At 45.7% G+C, this 24,051-nt stretch overlaps 1 protein-coding gene across 3 annotated transcripts in view; it reads right to left on the bottom strand.

Annotated features, from left to right (window-relative positions):
- ptpro (protein tyrosine phosphatase receptor type O) overlaps positions 1 to 24,051 on the bottom strand; it is an 80,593-nt gene that overhangs the window by 24,575 nt on the left and 31,967 nt on the right. For all 3 annotated transcript variants that reach the window (XM_083794521.1, XM_083794522.1, XM_083794523.1), the window contains 13 exons: positions 23,373 to 23,528; positions 21,517 to 21,669; positions 18,413 to 18,667; positions 16,607 to 16,894; positions 15,697 to 15,858; positions 13,284 to 13,480; positions 12,461 to 12,581; positions 11,709 to 11,902; positions 9,872 to 9,983; positions 8,644 to 8,807; positions 4,989 to 5,109; positions 3,569 to 3,702; positions 847 to 985 (listed from right to left, as the gene is read on the bottom strand). In XM_083794521.1, the coding sequence (XP_083650647.1) occupies positions 847 to 985; positions 3,569 to 3,702; positions 4,989 to 5,109; positions 8,644 to 8,807; positions 9,872 to 9,983; positions 11,709 to 11,902; positions 12,461 to 12,581; positions 13,284 to 13,480; positions 15,697 to 15,858; positions 16,607 to 16,894; positions 18,413 to 18,667; positions 21,517 to 21,669; positions 23,373 to 23,528 (2,196 nt within the window). The remainder of the gene's footprint in view (positions 1 to 846; positions 986 to 3,568; positions 3,703 to 4,988; positions 5,110 to 8,643; positions 8,808 to 9,871; positions 9,984 to 11,708; positions 11,903 to 12,460; positions 12,582 to 13,283; positions 13,481 to 15,696; positions 15,859 to 16,606; positions 16,895 to 18,412; positions 18,668 to 21,516; positions 21,670 to 23,372; positions 23,529 to 24,051) is intronic.

The following is a 24,051-nucleotide window of genomic DNA, read 5'->3' as shown; positions in this document are numbered from 1 at the left end:
GATGATGTAAAAAAGATCTGGTCTAGCCCATTCTGACCGGGCACCCATTTTGGTGTCGGCATCATGTTATGCTTTAGCTATTGAAAAATAGCAGATCTACAAGCTCATATCGCGCCACCGAGTGGCGCGATACGAGCTTGTAGGTCTGCTATTTTTGAAAAATCGAAGAGCGACTGACATTTCTAGAATCTGATCTCAGGTCAGAATGGGTTCATCAGACCAGTGTGTGTCCGGCGGAAACCTCGTATGAATCTGATCTCAGGTCAGAATGGTCTAGAGGGGCGGGCGCGCAAGGAGCAACCGCTGGAGAATCTCGGTTCACCGATCTGAGGCCGATCGGTGTCGCCGTTCAGCGCCACTGTCACAGTGACACTTTCTAACACCAACTCAGGGGGAGCTCAGGGATGGAACCGGCAACCTTCCGTTTCCCAAGCAGCTGCTCTACCTCCTGAGCCCGTATAGTTCGGCTCTCAACCGTTTTAGCTCAAAACCCAAAAGAGAAATCTAATGACTCCCCGTGACACAAACTAGCGAAAAATAGCCGATCTATACAAGGTCGCGACTTGAGCCGACGGAGATTGTCGATTTTCAAATTATTTTGATTTTGTCATTTCTTTGATTTGATTTGTTTCATTTATTCATGAAAATCTCTTGAAATGAAAAAAGTAAAGAAAAAGGTGAATAAAAACAAGCTGATATTTACTCGCGCCCCCAAACATGGACCCCGACCCACTGTTTGGGAAACATTGGTTTAGAGTAGACAGTGTGTACCTCACGGCGATGCGTGCGTGCGTGCGTGCGTGCGTGCGTGCGTGCGTGCGTGCGTGCGTGCGTGCGTGCACCTACCCACTGTGGTGATGGTGATGTGTGCAGCTCTGCTGGGGCTGCTGTAGCTGTAGCTGGTGACGGTGCAGTTGTAGGCGGAGGAGGGCTTCAGACCGGACACCGTCAGCAGGTGGGAGCTGGTGGTCTGAGGCTCCCGCGCCTGTAAGAGGGAACACACACACACACACACACACGCACACACGCAAAAGCAGAAACCATCACACGTCAGCCTGCGAGGTCATGAGTCATGACCACGACGCGCAGCGCAACATGCTCCTCGAAGCTGTTGTCTGCCCTCCCGCGTCTTCATGTGTTTTGAGTTAAAGTGTCACTGCCGTGGCTATAAATGGCTTTGGACGTGCGTGGCGACAGACAAGACACATGCCAGCGGTGATGGTGTGATGAGCGGATGAGTGTCACAGATCTGGTGGCCCCTGGAGGAGTGGCTCCTTGATGCCCACACCTCCCTTGGTCACACACTGAGGTCATTATTCTGAAGATGACAACCCCCATCGCCCACCGAACAAGAGTCTGCGTGCCACCAGACCATCTACTAGCAGCCTCTGATGCTACAGTATATGCTCATGATACATACAGTACAGTACAGTACATGTAGCCTATATATAGTACATGTTTTTACCGGCGTCACACAAAAGCATCAAAAGTGGGACTCGTTGAAAACCTGGTTTGTACTGGTGTATTGAGGGGCGCTAGGCTCCTCCACTACATGGCTTTTGAAGATTACGGCAGCCAAGTCTATGGGATTTTTAATGTTTGTTTAGCCCATTCTGAATGGGAACCCATTTTGGTGTCAGCATCATGTTATGCTTTAGCTATTGAAAAATAGCAGATCTACAAGCTCATAGCGCGCCACCGAGTGGCACGCTACGAGCTTGTAGGTCTGCTATTTTTGAAAAAAATCGAAGAACGACTGACAATTTTAGAATCTGATCTCAGGTCAGAGTGGGTTAATCAGACCAGTGTGTGTCCAGTGGAAACCTCGTATGAATCTGATCTCAGGTCAGAATGGGTTAGAGCACTAGTGGCCGATATATATATCTGGTAACAAATTTTGTTTCATACAAGAAACAGGCCAGGATGGATCATTCACAGTTTAAACAGTAAATTGAAACAGCACCGGAGAATTCATAGAAGAAAGAAAGGAGACAGGATGGAAAAGGGAAAGAAACAGTATACAACTCTAGGTTACTGTAACCAATGTGGTGCCCCTCGCTTCACACCAGTGTGATGTTATTGCGACCGCAGGTCGTTTTCATTTACTATGAAAACAAGCATTTCACGTTAGTCAGTCCGTCACCCCAGGCATGACCATATATGGGCATGACCATATGGTCATGCCTTGTGACATCACGTGACATCATCAGGGATGGAGATCCCTGATCTCATCAATATTAAGCCCATATATGGGAATGCCCAAATATGGAGATCCCTGATGTCATCAATATTGGCCAGCAACTCTACATCTGACCTCAAAGCGCTGACCTTCCCCATCCATCCTTCCTCTTCGATGTCTCCCTTTTGACTGATACCTGTCCATTCAAACTCTAGACGGGCCCGCCCCAAAGTTATTAGTGCAGCCGCGCCCGGCAGGCCCGGTCCTACCTCATCAATGCCTGTACACTCAAGACACTTCCCCCGCTGCCACCCTTAGATCTCCATATATGGAGCTGACCTGTCCTGACATTCAATATCTTGATCTGACCTCATCAAACCCTGTACACTCAAGACATGCTCCATATATCGCCAGTACAGAATTCATTCCATATGTTGATCTGACCCCCCCCCCCATGCCAAAGCGCCAGCGCTCGCCCAGCAGTCTGCTGTCACCCAGGCGGAGCTTCTCAGCCCTCAGGCGTCTTACTGGTTATGACTATAACTAGTTATCATGAGTTTGTTACTGTAGGTCAAACAGCAGTTTTAGATGTTATTATTCAGTTATTGCAAATCACCACAAATCAATATGTGGATAGAAATTGTAGGATATTCATGGGCGCCTACTCCATCTACTCTACTGTTCTCTCTTCTCATGGAAACTACAGATGATGTGGAGCGCACTCCAATGAAATACATACATAAATCATACACTGAAGATACAAATGTAGTCTGCTTTTCTCACTGTGCAAAGTGAACAGTGTGAAAATGGACCCTTCCACTCAGCATTCCACGGTGTACCACCCATGCACAAAATAACCATATATTTGACTGCAGATATCACCCTCTATAAAACATGAAACCACTGCACTGAGTCAGCTACTCAGCGTTTAGTCCTAAAGCCTGCTGATCTAGTGAGATTTACATTAGATTAACTATAACTGCTATAATAGTTTTTTTCCTTTTCTTTTTTTTTCTTCAGAAAATGGAAAAAAAGGGGACAAACATACTAAGAAGCGATGTTCCAATAGATCTAGTATAGTTATTATTTAACACTTTAAGTGCTGAAATGTTTATCATTGAGCTAATAGCCTGCTTGCTCAGGGGATACATTGAATCATGACATGATTGTCCCAATTTGATAAGGTATATTGTATTATATACTCTGTCTACCATATAGATATAGATATAATATTGGACAAAATTTTATGAATTCAAAAAAGTTACATAGTGAGGCTTTAACATTTAGTGAAAACAAAAGTTTCATATTGTTGATATGATGTCATCTTTAAGCTCACAATCACAAACAAAATATATACAATGATTAAATTCTGACTATGTTTCTTTATACCTTGGCTTCCGTGCTGGGAGCGGCGGCCTTACACAGGACCTGGTAATAGTCCACCACGCCGTCCTCGGTCCACAGCAGAGTCACCGACGAATGTGTGGCGTTGACAGCAAACAGCGCCTTGGGAGGGGCGGGGTCTGTAGCAGACAAAACAGCCAGGACCTTCCATGTCAAACCGTTCAGACTGCAACCCCCCAAATAAAGTCATGTTTGAATTTCCCCTTTATTTGTCAATCTCCCTATGTATGTAAATAATATGACCCTCCCCCCCGCCCCCCATTCACTTGCAATGCAACATGAAACAACAAACCATCTTACACAACATAGACAAACGTAAAAAGGTATCTGAGTTACTAGCACAGTACATAATAAATTGCCATGGTGTAATCCTTTAAAGAAAGGTTACCTGTGCAGTCTAATAAAAGGTGCTGTTTCAAAAAAAGTGCAGTTAAGTCCCAGTCCAATTCAGTTTAGGTCAGTAATACATCGTCTCTGTCGGGTGGAAACCTCATATGTCCAAAACTTAAACTTTTCAGGGTTCAAATAAAAAAAACATCCAAAGTAGCAGATCTACACGCTGAAAATGTGTTGCTTCGCTCTGCATTCAGATGCATCACAAAGTATGCAGATAACAGGTTTCTGCCCGACAACATTAATTTCCCCCAGGGTTAGAACCACCTCCCGGAGCAGGGCCCCAAATGAGGTTCCGAGACCCTTACATGAAACAGAGCCGCATCGTACGGAAACAGATCCAGAAAAAACTTTATGGTTCACTTAGTTGTTGGTAGTGGATAAGATCCACTACTATAGGCAGTCACATGGCTGACAGTTTGAAGCAGTGCGGATGCAGACTGCAGACTACTTCTGCCACTGCATGAGTCAGATAAGACACTTCCTCACTGGCCCCAACAATACATCTTATCTCCATATTCTAACTTTTGGTGTAATTTAACGCCCTGCTTGATCATCACTCAAAAGAATAAAAACCAGAGTGACACACGTATCATTAACTGGCAGGTGAAACAAGTGCTTTCCGTTGTGCATCCGTCCCTCCGTTTTCTTTTTTTTCTTCTCTTATGATCTTTTGTTGTTCTTTTTTTAACGTGTGTGTTTCTCTGTGACAACCTTAGGCCTTTCCAACTATGGGTTCAGACTCGTGGGCAGCCAATCAATCAGGACTAGGTCCTACAAAGCTTCACCTGGCAAAAAAATCTGAAAGATCTGCGAGCTCGCCACGAGGCGCAAAGCGACGCGCTTTGAGCTTGTAGTTGAATTTGAATCCTGAAAACAAAGTAACAATTTCCAGGTTCCTGTTTAGTTCATAACTCAGAGTTACAAATGTGTCTGTCTGTCTGTCTGTCTGTCTGTCTGTGTGTGTGTCTGTGCGTGCGTGCGTGCGTGCGTGCGTGCGTGCGTGCGAGACCTAGTTTGATGATGTTGGCCATGGAGGTGTTCCGGCTCCGCTCGGTACAGGCCGTCACCGTCAGGTTGTAGATGTCCCCGGGAGGCAGCGGCAGGCTGGCCCGCATCACGTTGCGCGTCACCTGGAACGACCCGACACACATTAGCCCCGACGGCTAGTATATTTCATGCCATTCTTTTTACAAATTTCATGGCATTTTAACCGTAAACCTAAAAGCCAAAATGCCGATCTACAAGCTCACGACAAGTCGCGCTGCGATGTAGTGTGAGCTTGTAAATCGGTGCACGACACAAGCGCACAACTAAGTATAAATCACCCATGACGCCACTACTGTAATCTAACTGTTTTAAGGAGGGATGTGAAGTTAGAGGGAGGGGGGGGGGCACGTGGGATGAGGGGATGAAGGGGAGGATGAAGTGATGTATATTATTAGTATTAACCCATTCTGAACGGGAACCCATTTTGGTGTTAGCATCATGTTATGCTTTAGCTATTGAAAAATAGCAGATCTACAAGCTCATAGCGCGCCACCGAGTGGCGCGCTAAGAGCTTGTAGGTCTGCTATTTTTGAAAAATCGAAGAACGACTGACATAGAAACATAGCTTTTTCAGAAAACTATAATTTTTAGAATCTGATCTCAGGTCAGAATGGGTTGACGTGGTAATGTACAGTATGGAGTCATTCTCTCGATCAGTGCACCAGCTAGGAGGATGAACTCCCGCCTGGAATCAATCTCATCAGTCTTAAGTATCGATCGCCAGCCAGCCCCCAGCCAGGCAAAGCTGTCAATCCGAGCGGTGCTATATCGCACAAGCAGCAACACTAGCCTGCATTTGTCACTTGCGGTGACACTTTGGTGGCCGGTGACAAATCATTTCTCTCCGCGGCGCCACACCGCGTCAATGTGGCTCTCCATCAGGGTTTGTGACGGCCGCTCCATTGAACGGCTGAATATACAACATCCATGTCGTTTTCCTCACGCTGCCTGAATGAGCCTGAGTGATGCTACATGGAAACAGCACATGAATAATAATAAAAAAAACACACCCGTGTGAAGTGAGGGGCGCTCTTAAAAGTCTACACTAATAGCTGAATATAGGAGGGGCTAGTGCCCCTCAAAAAACACAGACAACAAATACATGATAGCATACATTTCTTACAGGTACCCCCTCCCCCCATCTCCCTCTCTCCTCTCCTCTCCTCTCCTCTCCTCTCCTCTCCTCTCCTCTCCTCTCCTCTCCTCTCCTCTCCTCTCCTCTCCTCTCCTCTCCTCTCCTCTCCTCTCCTCTCCTCTCCTCTCCTCTCCTCTCCTCTCCTCTCCCCTCCCCTCCCCTCCCCATCCCCTCCCCTCCCCAACAACCTCATTGTCAAATAATTGTTCCTCACTAATGGTGATACTAAGATCAGAAACCTGCCGACCAGTGACATCATCGGTAGTCAGGCAGGGCTGGTCATTTCAAACATTTCTACCCAGGAAGAGAAAGGCTGCAGTTTGCCAGTTTCTATTATCTTTGAATCCCCATCGATGATGTCATGTAGACAGGTATCTTAGCTGTCCAAGATAGCCCACCAGTGAGAGATCGTATATATGAATATATGGTTGAAAATGGAGGGGCACGGTGACACAGTTGGTAGTGCTGTCGCCTCACACACATACAGTTAAAGTTCAAAAAAATAAAATGGGTGAAGTTCTCCTTTAAGTAGGCCTATAATAAAATAGGAACAACATTGCAGCACTTCTCATTGGGATTATAATCCTTTGTTTTTCGGAGTTTGGAGACAGACGCCATCAGTCAGCGCCAATTAGGAGCCCAAAAGGCACCGGAAGCATTGGAACGTTTGGCCCAAACTCAATTATACGCTAAGTTATCTGGGCTAAATCTCTGTCTGCTTCTGCAGATAATTGGCTTTAGAAAAGGAGGCGAAGATGTGAGATCTCCTGGTGGGCAGGAGTGTTGTTTTAATTAGCCCCTCGACGAACCCTGGGGACATAAACAAAAGACAGCCTCACCTACCCACAGTCTAACAAGCTGCCCCTGTCTGTCCAATTAACTGCTCGCGCTCAGCAAAATATAATAATGTTTATTTAACAATGTTAACAGTGTGAGAATGGACCCGCAAGGGAGATTATGAACGTGTCAAACAGCGGCATGTTCCTTTTTGCCTTGGTGGAAATTCTTTACTATAATATTAGTACAATGCTTCCCAGCCATTTCTGGGTCAGGGCCATAGACTGTAAAAAAATTTTGGACAAAGCGTTTGCCGGATCTGATATGGACGTAAGATGAAGCCCGTCAGTCCTTGTATTGTAAATCGCCTTCTTTCTAGATCCGTTTGGGCCAGGCTGGCCAATTGGCTGGCCCAGACAACGAGGCGGGACTTCCCCCCTTCTTCTTAGTTGGTTTTTATTTTGACTCGAACGGGGGGTGGCTCCCGATCATAGACTGTAACGGTAGCCACGCCCCTCAGAACATACGCGACTTTATGGTCATTTTTTTAATAAATGGGACCATAATTTTCCAAAAAGAATATTATGACATAAGAAATGAGACTTTAAACTAGTGACTGGAAGCAGAAAGTATTCATGACCATGTTTATTAAGGTAATACAGTCTAGGTGAAGTTGGGCCCAAATACATGGACCTCTATGGGGCTATGGGTTTTTTTGGGCCCAATGACAGCGCCACAACAGGCCATTATATGAACATTCAGGATGTCCCGATTTCCTTAGTGGCTTCACAACATATCTGTCTGACTGCCCCCCTGGTCAGGGCCCACTTGAAAATCTTGAAAGCATTCGTGGCCCACCCATCTGACATGATGCGTGCATCTTCAGATTGTGTTTATTTTGATATTCAACACAAATGGAACCAGAACTTGAGAGATTAGGACAGAAAATAACTTTATCCCATTTAGACCCGAGGCCGATTCAAAAAGAAAAGGGCTTCTAAAAAACCTATGTTTCTAAGTGGTTACGGTAAACTGAAGTGACATTGTTTGATACATTCCAAATACATCATGTCACCGTGTCACCCCTGGGCTGGCGTCACGGCACCCTAGGGTGCCACGAGTCACGACGGCATGCACTTTGGCAGGGGTTCCCAAACTATTTCATGTCAAGGACCCCCAAATTGACACTTATCAGCCCGCGGACCCCCATTTGAAAATAATATGCCAGGGACCCCCATAAGAGAAGATTTCTACGGCTTTAACATTGATTCTCAACCCGTTTAATTTCAAGGACCCCCAGTTTGACATGCATTAGCATACGGTCTCTTTGTACACTCTCAGAGTTACAGACCCATAAGGGTCCATTTGATTGATTGATTGATTGATTGATTGATTGATATGTTTATTGACAATGTTTACATGTACAGAAAAATGCACATATATAGTTTTACATCACCATCAAAAGGATAAATGCAAGAAAGGCTTATTTCCATTGCAGTCCCTTAAAAAACAAAACAAAACAACAATGAATGTGTATTTATTATTATTATTAGTTGGGGTTTTTTTGCTCCAAACTATCGTTTAGCTGGGGACCCCCTGGAACTCCCTCAGGGACCCCTGGGGGTGCCCGGACCCCACTTTGGGAACCACTGCTCTACGGTACGGTATGAATGGGCCCTCGGGGGGCAGAGAGGGAGGGACTCACGTCGATGGAGTAGCTCCTCCTGGGTCCCTTCTTCCCCAGGGCCACCACCTGCCAGTGCAGCATGCGCGAGTGGGACAGGTCGATGAAGAGCTCCCCGTAGGTCCAGCGCATGTACAGCACCCCGTGGGAGTAGTCCACCGAGGAGATGTGAGGAGCCTCGGGCGCTGCAGAGAGAGAGAGAGAGAGAGAGAGAGAGACACACACACATACACCCATTCAGGCCTGACGTCAAAATTAACCCATTTTGACCTGAGATCAGATTCTAAAAATGTCTTCTACATCCTGACAGTTTTCTGAAAAAGCTATGTTTCTATGTCAGTCGTTCTTCGATTTTTCTAAATCGCTATAGCATAACATCATGCTAACGCCAAAAAGGGGTTCCCGCCCAAAATGGGTTTTAAAAAAGGTTTTCTAAATCATGACAATCTTCGGAAAGATTTGAGGCACATTTTAACGATTTTTAAAAAATCAGCTAAATTATAACATAATGTTTAAAACACCAAAAGGGGTTCCCGCCCCATAATGGGTTAAGGTGTTTGCGTATCCGAAATCCACAAAAGGTAAACGTCACGCAAAACATCCTTGCACACTGAGCGCGATGCGTATTGTTTATATACGTAGCAGATCTGATCATTATTTTGAAAATGTACAGCCTCAAGAGCCTTTAATGGGTCCCTGCTTCACTAGTCTGCATGTTGCTTTTCATACTTTGTGCTCTTCAACGAGATGATACCATGTTGGTCGGGACGGACGCAGCACTGCTCAGAGGGTGAAAGGCCGTGTCTATGTTGAAAGACAGCTAAGAAAACGCATGCATATTCGAACGCACCCATAGTTAGGTCATTCACTCTGAACATGGGTGGAGCCTCAGGGGCTGGAGCACGAGAGAGAGAGAGAGAGAGAGAGAGAGACACTGATAGGCCTTTGACTCTCAACCTCTTTCAAAGACCCTTGGCTTTAGTGTGCATGTGTGTGTGTGTGAGTGTGTGAGTGTGTGTGCGTCAAAATGATCATCCATGCGGAAACAGGGTTGATGAAAGAAACGTTGAGGACACAGGACAGGAAACGTACCGGCAGGACAGCTAAAGGGGTGTCGCTCCGGAGGAAGCAGTTACGGAACAGTGTAACATCCACAGGCACCGTTTTCAAAGATTGTTTTCGCTAGCTGTAGCTGTCACACAGATATATGACATGTACCGTCCGTCACACAGAGATTATACAACTGTACCTGTCACGAAGCTGACGGGAGAACTGTCGCAGCAGCTGAGCGGCGGGTCGCCCCACGTTACCATGGATACGCGGAAATTGTAGTACCAGGCTGGGAGCAGGTCGGTGACTCTCTGTGAAGAGAATAACGTTCACGCACAATGCATCGAGACCAGGAAGGTATACAGCACCGAGTCATTGTGTCATTTTGGAACAGAATGCGACCCACTCTGCTATTGTCAGTTGCATTTTAAGGTGGTTGGGTTGCACACTGGTGCGTTTTCTCGCTGCGTTTTGCGTAGGCTATATCACTAGCTGTCAGGTTGTCACCAACACCCCACTAGATAGCTGCGGAAAGCGGATAAAATCGACCCGAGTCTGAAAAAAACGTTATTGCAATGTCATGGCAGCTGGCTTGTCTTGTCTCTCTGTGCTCTCTGCTCGTACGTCCTTTAGGTTGGAGCTAGCCTCGGTCCCAGGCGAAAAGCCTGGTCACAACGCAAGGCAGAGAAGCTATCGGCGGATACGATATTTTCCCGACCAATCACAACACTTGTTTCATTTGCGGAGAGTGTAAACTGATTTGTAAAGCATCAACGTCATTTCCTTGGGCAATACTTCCGCTAAAATCCCGCTGATAGTCTTTTCAGCGTAGGCCTTGCCCAGGGTGGGTTGGAGCTGCACTCTGCTTGTGGGGAGGTGTGTCCTGGCAATCACCTGTTCTCCATTCTGCAATCACCTGGCTGTTCTCCATTCTGCAATCCCCTGGCTGTTCTCCATTCTGCAATCCCCTGGCTGTTCTCCATTCTGCAATCACCTGGCTGTTCTCCATTCTGCAATCACCTGGCTGTTCTCCATTCTGCAATCACCTGGCTGTTCTCCATTCTGCAATCACCTGGCTGGCTACTTAAACCTGGCTGTGACTATACACTCTGTGCTCAGTGATATTCCCAGCTAGTGCACACACTGGTACAGCTAGTACTAGTCATCCTGACAGCTTCCCACGCAGCTCCAACCCGGACAGAAGAAAACAGAAGATCTACCTATGCTTATGCTTTTGGTTTGGTTCTAGTTATTATTCGGCTCTTGGAGTCTGTACCTTTGTTATTTAGTGAATAACCCATTCTGACCTGAGATCAGATTCATACGAGGTTTTCCACTGGACACACACTGGTCTGATTAACCCATTCTGACCTGGGATCAGATTCTGAAAATGTCAGTCGCTCTTCGATTTTTCAAAAATAGCAGACCTACAAGCTCGTATCGCGCCACTCAGTGGCGCGATATGAGCTTGTAGATCTGCTATTTTTAAATAGCTAAAGCATAACATGATGCTGACACCAAAATGGGTGCCCGTTCAGAATGGGATAAAGACCCTTTAGTTCACTTTATCTACGTCTCCTATGTCTGATGCATGTCTGCATCTGGGTTCATTCACTGTCGATTTACGTCCTCACAAATTCGCTCCGATATTTGGCCGAAAAAAACCACCTAATTTTTTTTATTTGTATTAAATCGATTCATATTGTGGCCTGTTTGTATACGATATATCGTTACACAAACTTTCTACATAAGTGAAGTAATTAAGTGGGCCTGTGGGTTTATAAATACTGAACCAATGAAAAGTCTTCACAAGAGCTTGTGGCTAAATAATAACCTCATTGGATCCATTTGGAACACAGGTCCACCCCCCCCCCCCCCCCCATACCCCGAAAAGTAACAGTTTGGCACATAACACGGTTCCCATTGGACAGCGGGCGACTACAAGACACCCTAACGCTTAAATAAAAGTGTTCGCCCCTAAACATCAAGCGGTCATAATAACGCCCATGCAGCAACGTTCTTCTTCTTCTTCTTACCACGGAGGCGATGACGGAGGCGGTGGCGGCGATCTCGTAGTAGGTGGTCCACTCCGAGGCCAGCGTGACGGGGTTGAAGAAGAAGGTCTGCAGCACGTACTTGCGGAAGGCCACGTGGTACGGCCTCTGCCAGCTGAGGATGACCGCCGTGGGGCTCAGAGGGTACACCACCAGCTCACGCACGCCCGTGGGCTCTGGGGAGAAAGCACTCCAATGTTTTACACACTTAATTCACTATGAATTAATCAGCTCTTTTGTCACTAGATTCCTCCATTCACGCATGCAGGACGGGAAAATGTAACAATCTTGTTGTGTGAGATGAAAATAAATGTTCACACGATATGCTGTTGCTGTCGGTCACAAACATTGTGTCTCCATGTTTCACTTTTCCTGGGTTTCACTTTTTCCGGGTTTTGATAGATAGGGTTTTGATAAGGGAGAGGGCTTTGATAAGGGAGAGGGCTTTGATAAGGGAGAGGGCTTTGATAAGGGAGAGGGCTTTGATAAGAAGTAGCTTTGATAAGGGAGAGGGCTTTGATAAGGGAGAGGGTTGTGATAAGGTAGAGGGCTTTGATAAGGGAGAGGGCTTTGATAAGGGAGAGGGCTTTGATAAGGGAGAGGGCTTTGATAAGGGAGAGGGTTGTGATAAGGGAGAGGGCTTTGATTAGAAGTAGCTTTGATAAGGGAGAGGGCTTTGATAAGGGAGAGGGTTGTGGTAAGGGAGAGGGTTGTGATGAGGGAGAGGGGCTCACCTATATCGATGATGACGGGCTCAGAGGGGGGGCTGATGAGGGGTCCGTTGGTGTGGTACACCGTCACTCTGTACTGGGCCCCGGGGGTCAGGTTGCTGATGATGTCACTCGTTGTGTTCTCCTGTGCAAACAATGGGAAAGTATATATACTTGAATACTTTGAATAGCCAATCTAAAATCACTGGTAATAAACACCCCGCCCCCCTGGTTCTCCTGCCAGGTATTAATTAATTATTTTCCCCCTGCAACGATCTTTTCATTCTGTAGGCGAAAAATTCACAGGCCGTGATGCTGATCACGGTTTTAGTGATTTAGTGGTTTTAGCTTTAGTGATCGGCCGTGAATAAAGCTTGTTTTGCTAAAACAAAACAAAAAAGAAAAACGGAATCTGGGAAAAGAAACTTCCGGTTTATTTCCGGTTTTGTCAGTCGCCTAGCAAACGAGAGGCATTCATATGTTGCATACGAGCGCGATTTAACTTAATCAGTATATACCCTTAAATGACAACGATATCACGTCATTGGCAGACAATGGCTTTATTTGAAATGACGAGATTTACATTGGTGTGTTACCGCTATTACTAGGGATGCCCCGATCACGTTTCTTTGCTCCCGGTCCGATCATTTGATTTTGATACCGATTTTTCCCCCGATACAATATTTATATTTTTAGAACACTTATGCAATATCACATAATAGTACAATATCCAAAATCACAGACGATATCCAGTCTAATATCACGATCTGGACATAACATTGACACTATAGGGATGTCCCGATCAGGTTTGTTTTGCCCTAGAGACGGTTCATTACTGTTCCCATACCTCGCCGCAGTAGGTGGTCTCCATGCGCTGGCTCAGGCTGGGCTTGAGGCAGGTGGTGGACAGCACAGACACCAGGCTGCCGTTGTGGCTCTCGGAGGACGAGCCCCAGGACACCGCTGCCGTGCTGGAGCCCAGCAGTCTGACGCTCACGGCCTGAGGCCGCTCCCTGGGCTGGTCCAACAGCTCTCCACTGATACCTGCTCCCCCCCCCAAAGAAACAGTGGTGTAAAAAGTGTCACAGCCCCTGTAGTTTGGCCTACTAGGGCTCATGTGGTTTGTTAGGTAGGCCTAGTCTTGTGCTTCCCACAGGTCCTGTCGAGTTGCCAATCGGGTGCATTGGGATCACCTGGCCAGCGTTCCCAGGGTGCACTATAAGAGGCTGGGTGTGGCCACACCCACCACACATCCACTCACTTACACTACTGATTAACACACTCCACCTTAGTACTGTAGTATTGTTTGATTCATATGTTAATTTATATTGTAAATAAATATTGGTTTGTGCACTTTTAACCCATTAACCTCATGTTATGCTTTAGCTATTGAAAAATAGCAGATCTACAAGCTCATATCGCGCCACCGAGTGGCGCGATACGAGCTTGTAGGTCTGCTATTTTTGAAAAATCGAAGAGCGACTGACATTTTTAGAATCTGATCTCAGGTCAGAATGGGTTCATCAGACCAGTGTGTGTCCAGTGGAAACCTTGTATGAATCTGATCTCAGGTCAGAATGGGTTAAACAGCCGTGTGTCTTCCTCCTTTGTTATGGCCCAAGAGCCAGGTCATAACAAAAGCAACTTAGTACAAGTTCAAGTTCAAGTACAAAATGAGCGCTCTCTCCGTAACCCGATAAGACCATGTGTCCGGTCAACAATCTTGTTTTGTCCGCGGTGCGTTTGGTGTGCAGACTCCACATTCTGTAGACTCAAACATAATGCATAATTCATAGGATAGGGAATACTACTGCACATGAGGGCGAATGTGCTGTAAAGCTCCTTTAGGGATGTAACCAATACTATTTATTGAACATAGATGATTTCCCTGAAGCACAAAAAGGGACATACTAGTGTGCAGGAACATTAACCCATTTAAAGCAGGCTTCTGAGTCATTTTAGCTATAGCAGAAAACTCTCAGGATTTTAAAAAGTGGTCCTCAAAAATAGCAGATATACAAGCTACAGCGAGCTTGTACATCTGCAATTTGTGAACATTTTTGAACATCTTGAAAGTTACGGTATCTTCTTTTCCTTTGGGCTTTTCCCTTCAGGGGGTCGCCACAGCCAATCATCGGCCTCCATCTCGCCCTGTCCTCTGCCTCCAAAGCGTCTGGAGACAGTAGTAGCCAATAACCATTGCAGGAAGTCAGCTTGTGTGGTACCTGGCCTTACTTAAGTCATGCGAGTGTTAATGGGTTTAATAGGGGATTCACACTATGGTCCCGGGTGCGCACTCGGGACCACTTGGCAGATGTTGTGGTAGTGTGAATGATGCGTACCGTTCCCGGGAGCGGATCGCCCAACCGTCCCCGGGACCGCATGGGGGGGCGGGTCTCTGGACCGTTGAAGTGTATTCAGATACGGATCGTTCCAATGTGAATGCATGCGTACCTAAAGAAGGAAGTGGACTGTTTTTTTTAAAGAACGTGACATTATCTCTAGTCGACGAGCCAAGCGTCAACAAAAAAAAACACAGCCGCTGCATGATGCGTAACACCAGCTCATTTCTCAATGCCGCCCTTCTCCTGTTGAATCTGCTTATACGCGCAGCACCGCGCTGATCTTATTCTGCGGACTACACGTGGCTCTTGGGCTTTGCTTGGCACAGTTTCCAAAGTAAAACAAAATAATAATAATGCTAAAGTAGAATCCATAGCAAACTAATACACTGGAGCACAGAACTGACTGACACAGTGAATAGCAGGCAGGCTGACAAGTAGTATAACGGCAAAAAGCCAAAGAGGCAATGCAATTCAGTGTGTCTGGATTTATTTGAGACAATGTCGCACAGTTGATGGTCAGTGTCTGTGCGCGCCAGCCATCAAGCACACCGTCATCAGGATGATTAAAGTGTGTTATGCAAGTGTACCCGGGTGCGCTGTTGAATCTAGGGCAATGTGAATCATGGCCATCGGGGACCAGGCAACCGTATTCGGAAACGGTTCCAATGAAACGGATTCAGTCCGTCTCAGTGTGAATCCCCTATAAGTCTACCACTTGTTTCGACAAAAACAACCAGGTGAACCAGCTGTGAAACATTATTCAACAGCTTCTGGACGTCATTCCATAGGATACAGCTCTCTAATAACAGGTTCTCTAAATGTATTTTTATTTGTATTAAACACTTCCCTGGTATAATGTTCTGTACGTATACTGAGGTAGAAGAGATCAGCCCTGAGGTTCTTCTCTGTACGTACTGAGGTAGAAGGTGAATCCCGTGCGGGCGGAGCTCTCCCGGGCCTCACAGTCTCCGGCGGAGCTGAGCGTCCGGACCAGGACGTGGTAGACTCCGGGCTCCGTCAGCTCCGTGAAGAACTCGTGAGTGTTCTCGTCGACGGTGGCCGTCTCCGAGGAGTTACCTGTGGGACGCACGCCGAGAGGAAGCTGGTCAAACATTGCACACATACGTGCATGAAAATTGAGTTTGGGTTGTGTTCAGGCAGGCAAATGATGATTTGTCTGTCCTGATGAAGGTCTAATCACCCGAAATGTCGATCTAATAAAGAGCGACCTTTTGGCAAGTGTCTGACAGTGTGCGGTACCTTTTCTTTGTTTTTCAAAGATAGCCTTTTTAATTTAGGCAAATATGATTTAACACTTCATTAATGATGAATTCATGATTAACTTCTACACTGATTCACCATGAATGTATCATGAATTCATCATTCATTCCTGTTAATTCGTGGTCAAGTTCATTTAGAACTGATAATAAAACAGATTCTTATTGTCATTTGTTTTGATTAGTTGTCAGATAATGTTTTACAGTTGATTAACCCATTTTGGGCGGGAACCAAGCATCATGTCGTGCTTTAGCTATTGAAAAATAGCAGATCTACAAGCTCGTATCGCGCCACCGAGTGGCGCGATACGAGCTTGTAGGTCTGCTATTTTTTTTAAATCGAAGACACTTTTAGAATCTGATCTCAGGTCAGAATGGGTTAATAATGAAACTGTCAGGATGTAATAGACATTTTTAAGAATCTGATCTCAGGTCAGAATGGGTTAATAATGAAACTGTCAGGATGTAATAGACATTTTTAAGAATCTGATCTCAGGTCAGAATGGGTTAACTGTCGCACCCCCCTATAGTCAGCATCAGCAGCTTACCATCTCGGTAGATGTAAACGTTGAAGCCGTCGTAGGTGCTGGGCGGTCGGGGGGGAAGCCAGCGCAGCTCCAGCAGTAAGGGAGGCAGTCTGGTGGGCACTAGGACCCGGGGCTCGGACGGCGGCCTGCCCATGGCCGAGCCGGGCTCGTTGGAGTCCTCGTACTCCGGCGCCGCCACGTTCACAAACTCCTCCTCTTCGGCGGCGCCCGTGGCGACTGGCCAATAGGACTGCGTGACCGCGGCGGCGCCCTGCGGGCTCGTACCGTTGGCTGTCACGTCGGCGTCGTCTGCAAAGATAACGATAATAATAATAGTGACGATAGACTTTTTTTATATACGGTATAGCTACAGTTATGCACAGACAGATAGCTAGGTGGCAGACCATGAAGAGCTTTAACACAATTTTTGCCTTGGATGTGTATACACGTCTTTTATATCAAAACCACGGGATGCTAAAGACGTGTATAGGCGTCTTTTGGTCTTTTTTATTGATATATTTTTTGGGTTGGGCTCTAAAAGAATGGCTCGTATCTCCTATTCTAGGGAACTCTCCATGGTTTACCTAGAGGTGAAGTTGTATACCAGTGACAGAGGTGAAGTTGTATACCAGTGACAGAGGTGAAGTTGTGCCTACCAGTGACAGAGGTGAAGTTGTATACCAGTGACAGAGGTGAAGTTGTATACCAGTGACAGAGGTGAAGTTGTGCCTACCAATGACAGAGGTGAAGTTGTATACCAGTGACAGAGGTGAAGTTGTGCTTACCAGTGACAGAGGTGAAGTTGTATACCAGTGACAGAGGTGAAGTTGTGCCTACCAGTGACAGAGGTGAAGTTGTATACCAGTGACAGAGGTGAAGTTGTGCCTACCAATGACAGAGGTGAAGTTGTATACCAGTGACAGAGGTGAAGTTGTATACCAGTGACAGAGGTGAAGTTGTGCCTACCAGTGACAGAGGTGAAGTTGTGCCTACCAGTGACAGAGGTGAAGTTGTATACCAGTGACAGAGGTGAAGTTGTGCCTACCAATGACAGAGGTGAAGTTGTATACCAGTGACAGAGGTGAAGTTGTGCCTACCAGTGACAGAGGTGAAGTTGTGCTTACCAGTGACAGAGGTGAAGTTGTATACCAGTGACAGAGGTGAAGTTGTGCCTACCAGTGACAGAGGTGAAGTTGTGCTTACCAGTGACAGAGGTGAAGTTGTATACCAGTGACAGAGGTGAAGTTGTGCCTACCAGTGACAGAGGTGAAGTTGTATACCAGTGACAGAGGTGAAGTTGTATACCAATGACAGAGGTGAAGTTGTGCCTACCAGTGACAGAGGTGAAGTTGTGCCTACCAGTGACAGAGGTGAAGTTGTGCCTACCAGTGACAGAGGTGAAGTTGTATACCAGTGACAGAGGTGAAGTTGTATACCAGTGATAGAGGTGAAGTTGTATACCAGTGACAGAGGTGAAGTTGTGCCTACCAGTGACAGAGGTGAAGTTGTGCCTACCAGTGACAGAGGTGAAGTTGTATACCAGTGACAGAGGTGAAGTTGTATACCAGTGACAGAGGTGAAGTTGTGCCTACCAGTGACAGAGGTGAAGTTGTATACCAGTGACAGAGGTGAAGTTGTGCCTACCAGTGACAGAGGTGAAGTTGTATACCAGTGACAGAGGTGAAGTTGTGCCTACCAGTGACAGAGGTGAAGTTGTATACCAATGACAGAGGTGAAGTTGTGCCTACCAGTGACAGAGGTGAAGTTGTGCCTACCAATGACAGAGGTGAAGTTGTATACCAGTGACAGAGGTGAAGTTGTGCCTACCAGTGACAGAGGTGAAGTTGTGCGAGGGCTCGTAGGGGATCTGGGTGGCATTGCCTGGCGCCTCCCCAGGGGTGATGTCCTCCTGCTCTGTCTCCTCCTCCTCCTCCATGAGGAGGAGGTCCCGGGCCTGGCGGAGCTGAGGGCTCTCCTGCGTCCCCTCTGGAGCGGGGCCAGCGTCCAGGCTGTCCCTCGCCGGCGCCGCCCGCTGGCGCAGGTGGACGATCTTGCGGGAGATGTTGAGGGGAGGGTTGGGGACTGCGGGCCAACAGGGAGAGAAAGAGAGAGGAGGTTGACCGATCTGCACACGCCTCTCAGCGGGGTCACTTAAAGCAGCACTTACCAAAGCTTTTAGACCCAAAGGACAAATTTGGTGTCTCCCCAGGACCCAGTGAAAATAGCCAACGAACCAAACAAGCTCTCAACACGTCACACGTTTCTGACCCACTGTTTGGGAATCCGTGTTTTAAAGCTCAGGTTCCCAACCTTCCCTTGACCAGGGCCCACTTGAGAATCTGACCACTTAACACTTGGGTGGTGGTCAGATGGGTGGGCCACGTGCATTTTCATACTTTGTGTACTGTATATTTTGAGTTCTTAACTATTGGTATCACAATGAAGACTCGTTTTTCAAGGTTTTACATTAATGTAGTTAAAGGGACACTTAACAAAATATATGTTATTGACGTTTAGAATATTTTTCCTTGGGGTCTTTACGTTATGTGTGTAATATGTGGCTTTAGATATTTTAGATTTTAGCAGTGAGCCCAGTGTCTCTGATGTCATGGACTCACTTCCTTCCTGGACAATTATCTGTGGGGCCCCGCTTGCAATATCCTCATAGTCCACCAGCAGGTTGGGAACCTGCCGATTTAAAAGCACGTCAGGTAATAATGAAATGATGATAATGAAACGTGAAAACGCATGGGGGTTTTCCCGTGATGCCGCCTGGCCTGTCTTCATTCGGGCAGCAAATCGTCATTGTCGGCCTCAAATCTAAACTGAAATTTCTCAGGAAAATGGGGAAGAAATGGATCCAATGGATATTATTGTTTGTTTAGTCACAGGCTCAGCATTCATAAAACCCACAGACACGCGTACCCACGTTCACTTTCAAAATGTTTCAAGAAGTGTACTGTATTTGTGGATGGTGCTAATGTTTCTAAAACAGGGGTTTTCAACCGGTGGTCCGCGCCCCCCTGGTGGTCCGCGGAGGTACTGCTTAGAGTATATATATTTATAGAGAAGGCACACAGAGGAAATCTTGAGGCGAAATGGACATAGTGGCCGAATGAAGGTATTGCAGCCTGGCCCCAAACACATGAACGCGCTGTCCGTTGACTATCATTGTACACGTTCACGACGGACGACGCTCGTGCGCGTTCAACGGCAGCGCGTTCATGTGTTTGGGGCCACTCACCATTGCAATCCGTCCCAGAATGCACTCTGTTCCTACCAGGAAGGAGGAGTGAATCCGCCTCATGCGCTTTTGAGCAACTCAATGCAAGTGGATGGGAGGAGAACTCGGGTGTCTTCTCTATAGATACTCTATGAGGTACTGCTGGTGGTCCGCAGCCAGGCATTCAGAAAAGTTATATTTTTGCCTTTTTTTTCTTTACTTTTTTTTTACCTTTCTAAATATAAAACTTATTTGCACTCTTTTTACTTTTTAAATAATAATAATAACTTAAGTCAAATCTAACATTTCAGTGTCAAGTCAAGTGCTCAAGGTGTCAAATAAAATAAAATAAAAGCTGACAGTCATCAGCTGCCAGCGGAACAACCATCCTGCTCTTCCACCCAACGCATGCATGCTTACCGTGCTTGCTGCCCAAGGCAAGCACAGTAAGACGTTGCCATAAATTATTCATTCAATTCATAATAATACGTTTGGGAAAGTCAAATCTCCCTGCCATAGAGTTATAATATCTGCCGCGGATCGATTGAATAGTCTCACATAATACGTGACGTATTCACTATTCAATGTGCAACTTCTCAGTCTATCGTTGCAACCAGGTGCGGGCTCCACCGGGCCCGTCAGCGTCGCGTCTCCGTCAGGGAATGTTCCCGTTTTAATCAATGAAGGGTGGCTCCACTGCCCACGTTGTGTTGCGTTGTGTGACTGCATTAAAATGTTCGTTTTTTGACGCACACGACGGAGGCGCAACGTGCTATTCTTGGTGCGTGACACCGTCGTACGACGATGTATACATTACGCTTTTAAAGTGACGGTAAACAATGAACAGTTCCCTCTGTATGTTAGAAATGTACTGTATAAGGCCCTAGTAAAATGTAGTGCAGATTGTAGGTTGGTTAAAATAAAGAGAAGATTATTAAAATAGAATAAGATAATAATATATAGCCTATTCTGTTTCTGTGTGTGTGTGTGTGTGTGTGTGGGGGGGGGGGGGGGGGGGGGGGTTGTCAGAAACAAACCTACTGTGACTGTCAAATGCACCAAATGTCAAATGTGTCTTCAGTGTTTGGATGATTAACTGAAATGGATTATTATTTTGAGACTTATTTTGAGTCCTGCTTAGTACAAGTAAAAAACACTTTAGTAAAACTTTTGATAATAAAATACTTTGAAACATAGTTTTTTTTGTCCAGCTCATGAATGTAGCCGGTGATAGTGTGATTAGTGAGTAACAAGTAAGAAGAAAACAAAAACAATCTTAACCCATGGTGCATGAATGCCCCACCACTATTGTGTCGGGGGTGGGTCCATCGTAGATCTACGATGAACCCACCCGACACAACAGTGGTGGTCCCCAGGCTGCTGCTAGTCAGAATGGTGGTCCCTGGATCAAAACCAGTTGAAAACCCCTGTTCTAAAAGAACACGTACACACCTGCATGTGTAGTGACGCTAATGTATATTGTAAAATCAAAGTTAATGTAAACTCTGAGAGTGTACGAATGGAACCAAATGGACCCGTATTTGGTTCCGTTCGTACACTCTCAGAGTTTCCTAACTATCATTTAGCTGAACTCCCCGGCCTCAAGGACCCTTAGGAGTCCCCGGACCCCACTTTGGGAACCACTGGTCTAGTGAGTGGGGTTACCTGTTCTGTGGTGCAGGTTTGTGGTCTAGTGAGTGGGGTTTACCTGTTCTGTGGTGCAGGGGTTTGTGGGTGACCTCGCTGTGTCTGACCAGGGTGGTCTTGTTGACGGTGGCCTCAGAGACCAGCTGGAAGGTGATGTTTCTGTAACACGTTCCCGGCAACCAGTGTTTGAACACCGTTTTACCTTTGTAGAAATCTAAGAAAACCCACAAATAAAATGAGCATTACAAAAAGAGAATGTCTCTGATCATAAATGTAATATTCAAATCAACTGAAAAGCAACACGCAACATAAAGGACTGCTTGTTTTCAACCTATCTTTAATAAGACACCATTTCTGTCTACTCATTCTGTGTCTCAGGACTGTGGACAGTTCAGAAACATGCCTACTTGTGACCAGTTGTTTTGTTAGTTGTATTAACCCATTTAGGGTCGAATCAAAATGATTTTATTCTAAATCCTAAATGTTTTCTGTATTTGGCTGTGGACCCCATCTGAAAATATATTGTTCCAGGGACCCCCCTGCCCCACCCAGAAGCAAATATTTGAGTTCAAAACATTCGCTCTGAAAGAATATATATTCAAAGTTTTGCGCCACATTTTCACGATTTTTCAAAAATAGCTACAAGCTCGTAGCTTGGTGCTGCTGTTTTTTTCAACATAATGCTTAAAACACCAAAAGGGGTTCCCGTCCTGAATGGGTTAATGCAAGAACAATGGCTTCTGTTATAGCATGCTAACTTTCCAGGAAGAGAGAGGCTGCATTTTCTGTTAGCTTGGCATCCCCATCAATGATGTCACTGGTAGGCGGGTTTCTCAACTGTCCATAGTCCACCACGTTACACATTATGAGTAGACGAAAATCGTAGCATCTTATAATGAGCATTAGTGCAGGAGCAATTATATAAAGATATGGTTGATATATGGGAAAAGTGCTAATTTTAAGTCTTAGAAATCGAACCGGGAGACTGAGAATGTCCTGTACAGAATATATTAACTATATGCATAAATGTAGAGCGCCAAACCCAAGGTACGGTGGTGACCAGATGTTCTGGTTTGGCCGGGATTGTCCCGGCTTCAAGCTGGGTGTCCCCACAAATATCTCAAAAACATTCAAATGTCCCAGTTTTCATTTTACATCACTTGTTTTTTGAGTGTGTTGAAAGGTGCAGTCAGTAAAGTGCTAAAATAATTGTCGCCTGGTGAAAATGTAAATAGCATTTTAAAAAAAGGCCTAAGGAATTGTCGAAAGCAGTGAACATAGCAGATCTACAAGCTCACAATGGGTTGTCAGTCAGCTTATAGATCGGCTCTGTTTTTTTAACCCATTGAAACCGGAAAAGGTTCTGTCGGTTTTTGCATTGGCTATTCCAAAATAGCAGATGTACGTAAGCTCACAGCGTGCATCACTCTAACCCACTGGTTCCCAAACCTTTTCATGTCAAGGACCCCCAAATTGACATTAATTAGCCCGCGGACCCCCATTTGAAGAGATATGCCAGGGACTAAAATAGACTAAAATGTTAGGAAGGGACTAGTGGACAAGACATCCAGTATAAGTCATTCTACAATTGGTTGCATGCTGAAAATAGCTGATCTACAAGCTCACAATGCGTCGCAGCTTGTAGATCGGCTATTTTCAGCAAGTGTAAAATCAGTCATTACGACGGCATCAAGATCTGCCAAAACACATTTTTGTCTACTAAATCACCTGTAGATTTAGTCGACTAAAATCGTATGACATTTAGTCGACTAAAACTAGACTGACACTAAAACATTCCAGGTGACTAAAATGTGACTAAGACTAAGTGAAAAACCATTCAAGAGACTATGACTAAAACTTAAATCAAAATATGCTGCCAAAAACAACACTGGCTCTAACCAACCCAAGGACCGTTACCTTTATAGAGCATGTTCCGCTGCTCTCTGCCCTCGGTGTAGCTGATGTTGACCCGGCTGAAGACATTGTTGGGCGGGGAGCTGATCTCAAAGACCACCCCCGTCTCTGGCGACTCCTTATAGTCCGATATCAGCACGCCGTCCACAGGAGAGGGCTCTGGAACGCAACAACAACATCAGCACCGCTTGGCCTTCAGGCTGCTGGGTCATAATTGTCACATATAATCGCCCGCCCGGGCGCAGTTATTTGAGATAAAGAGTTTTTGCATAAACATCAGAATCATTTCCATTCATCGGGTATAAATTAAACGGTTGAAAAAAAAATGAAAGAGGATGATCTACAAGCTCAGAACACGTCACGTTGTAGATGAGCTATTTTCATTTGTCTTCGGTTACTGTCAGTCATTTCTTTGTATATTTGAGTGTTTCTGCCCTGGGCAGTTTTTGATTTTAAAGCCTAAAAGGCAAACAGAAATATTATTTGTATTTATATGTTGCCAAAAATGCTGATTCAGGTCAAACTGGGGGTGCTTGAAATTAAAGTTATTAAACAGGTTGAGAATCACTGCTAGAGCAGTAGAAATCTTCTCTTATGGGTCCCTGGCATATCTTTTCAAATGGGGGTCTGCGGGATAATTAGCATCAATTTGGGGGTCCTTGACATGCAAAAGTTTGGGAAC

This window comes from Protomyctophum parallelum (assembly GCF_964188405.1).
Source record: "Protomyctophum parallelum genome assembly, chromosome: 22".
Classification (NCBI taxonomy): Eukaryota; Metazoa; Chordata; class Actinopteri; order Myctophiformes; family Myctophidae; genus Protomyctophum; species Protomyctophum parallelum.
This window is presented reverse-complemented; position numbering and strand designations above follow the sequence as displayed.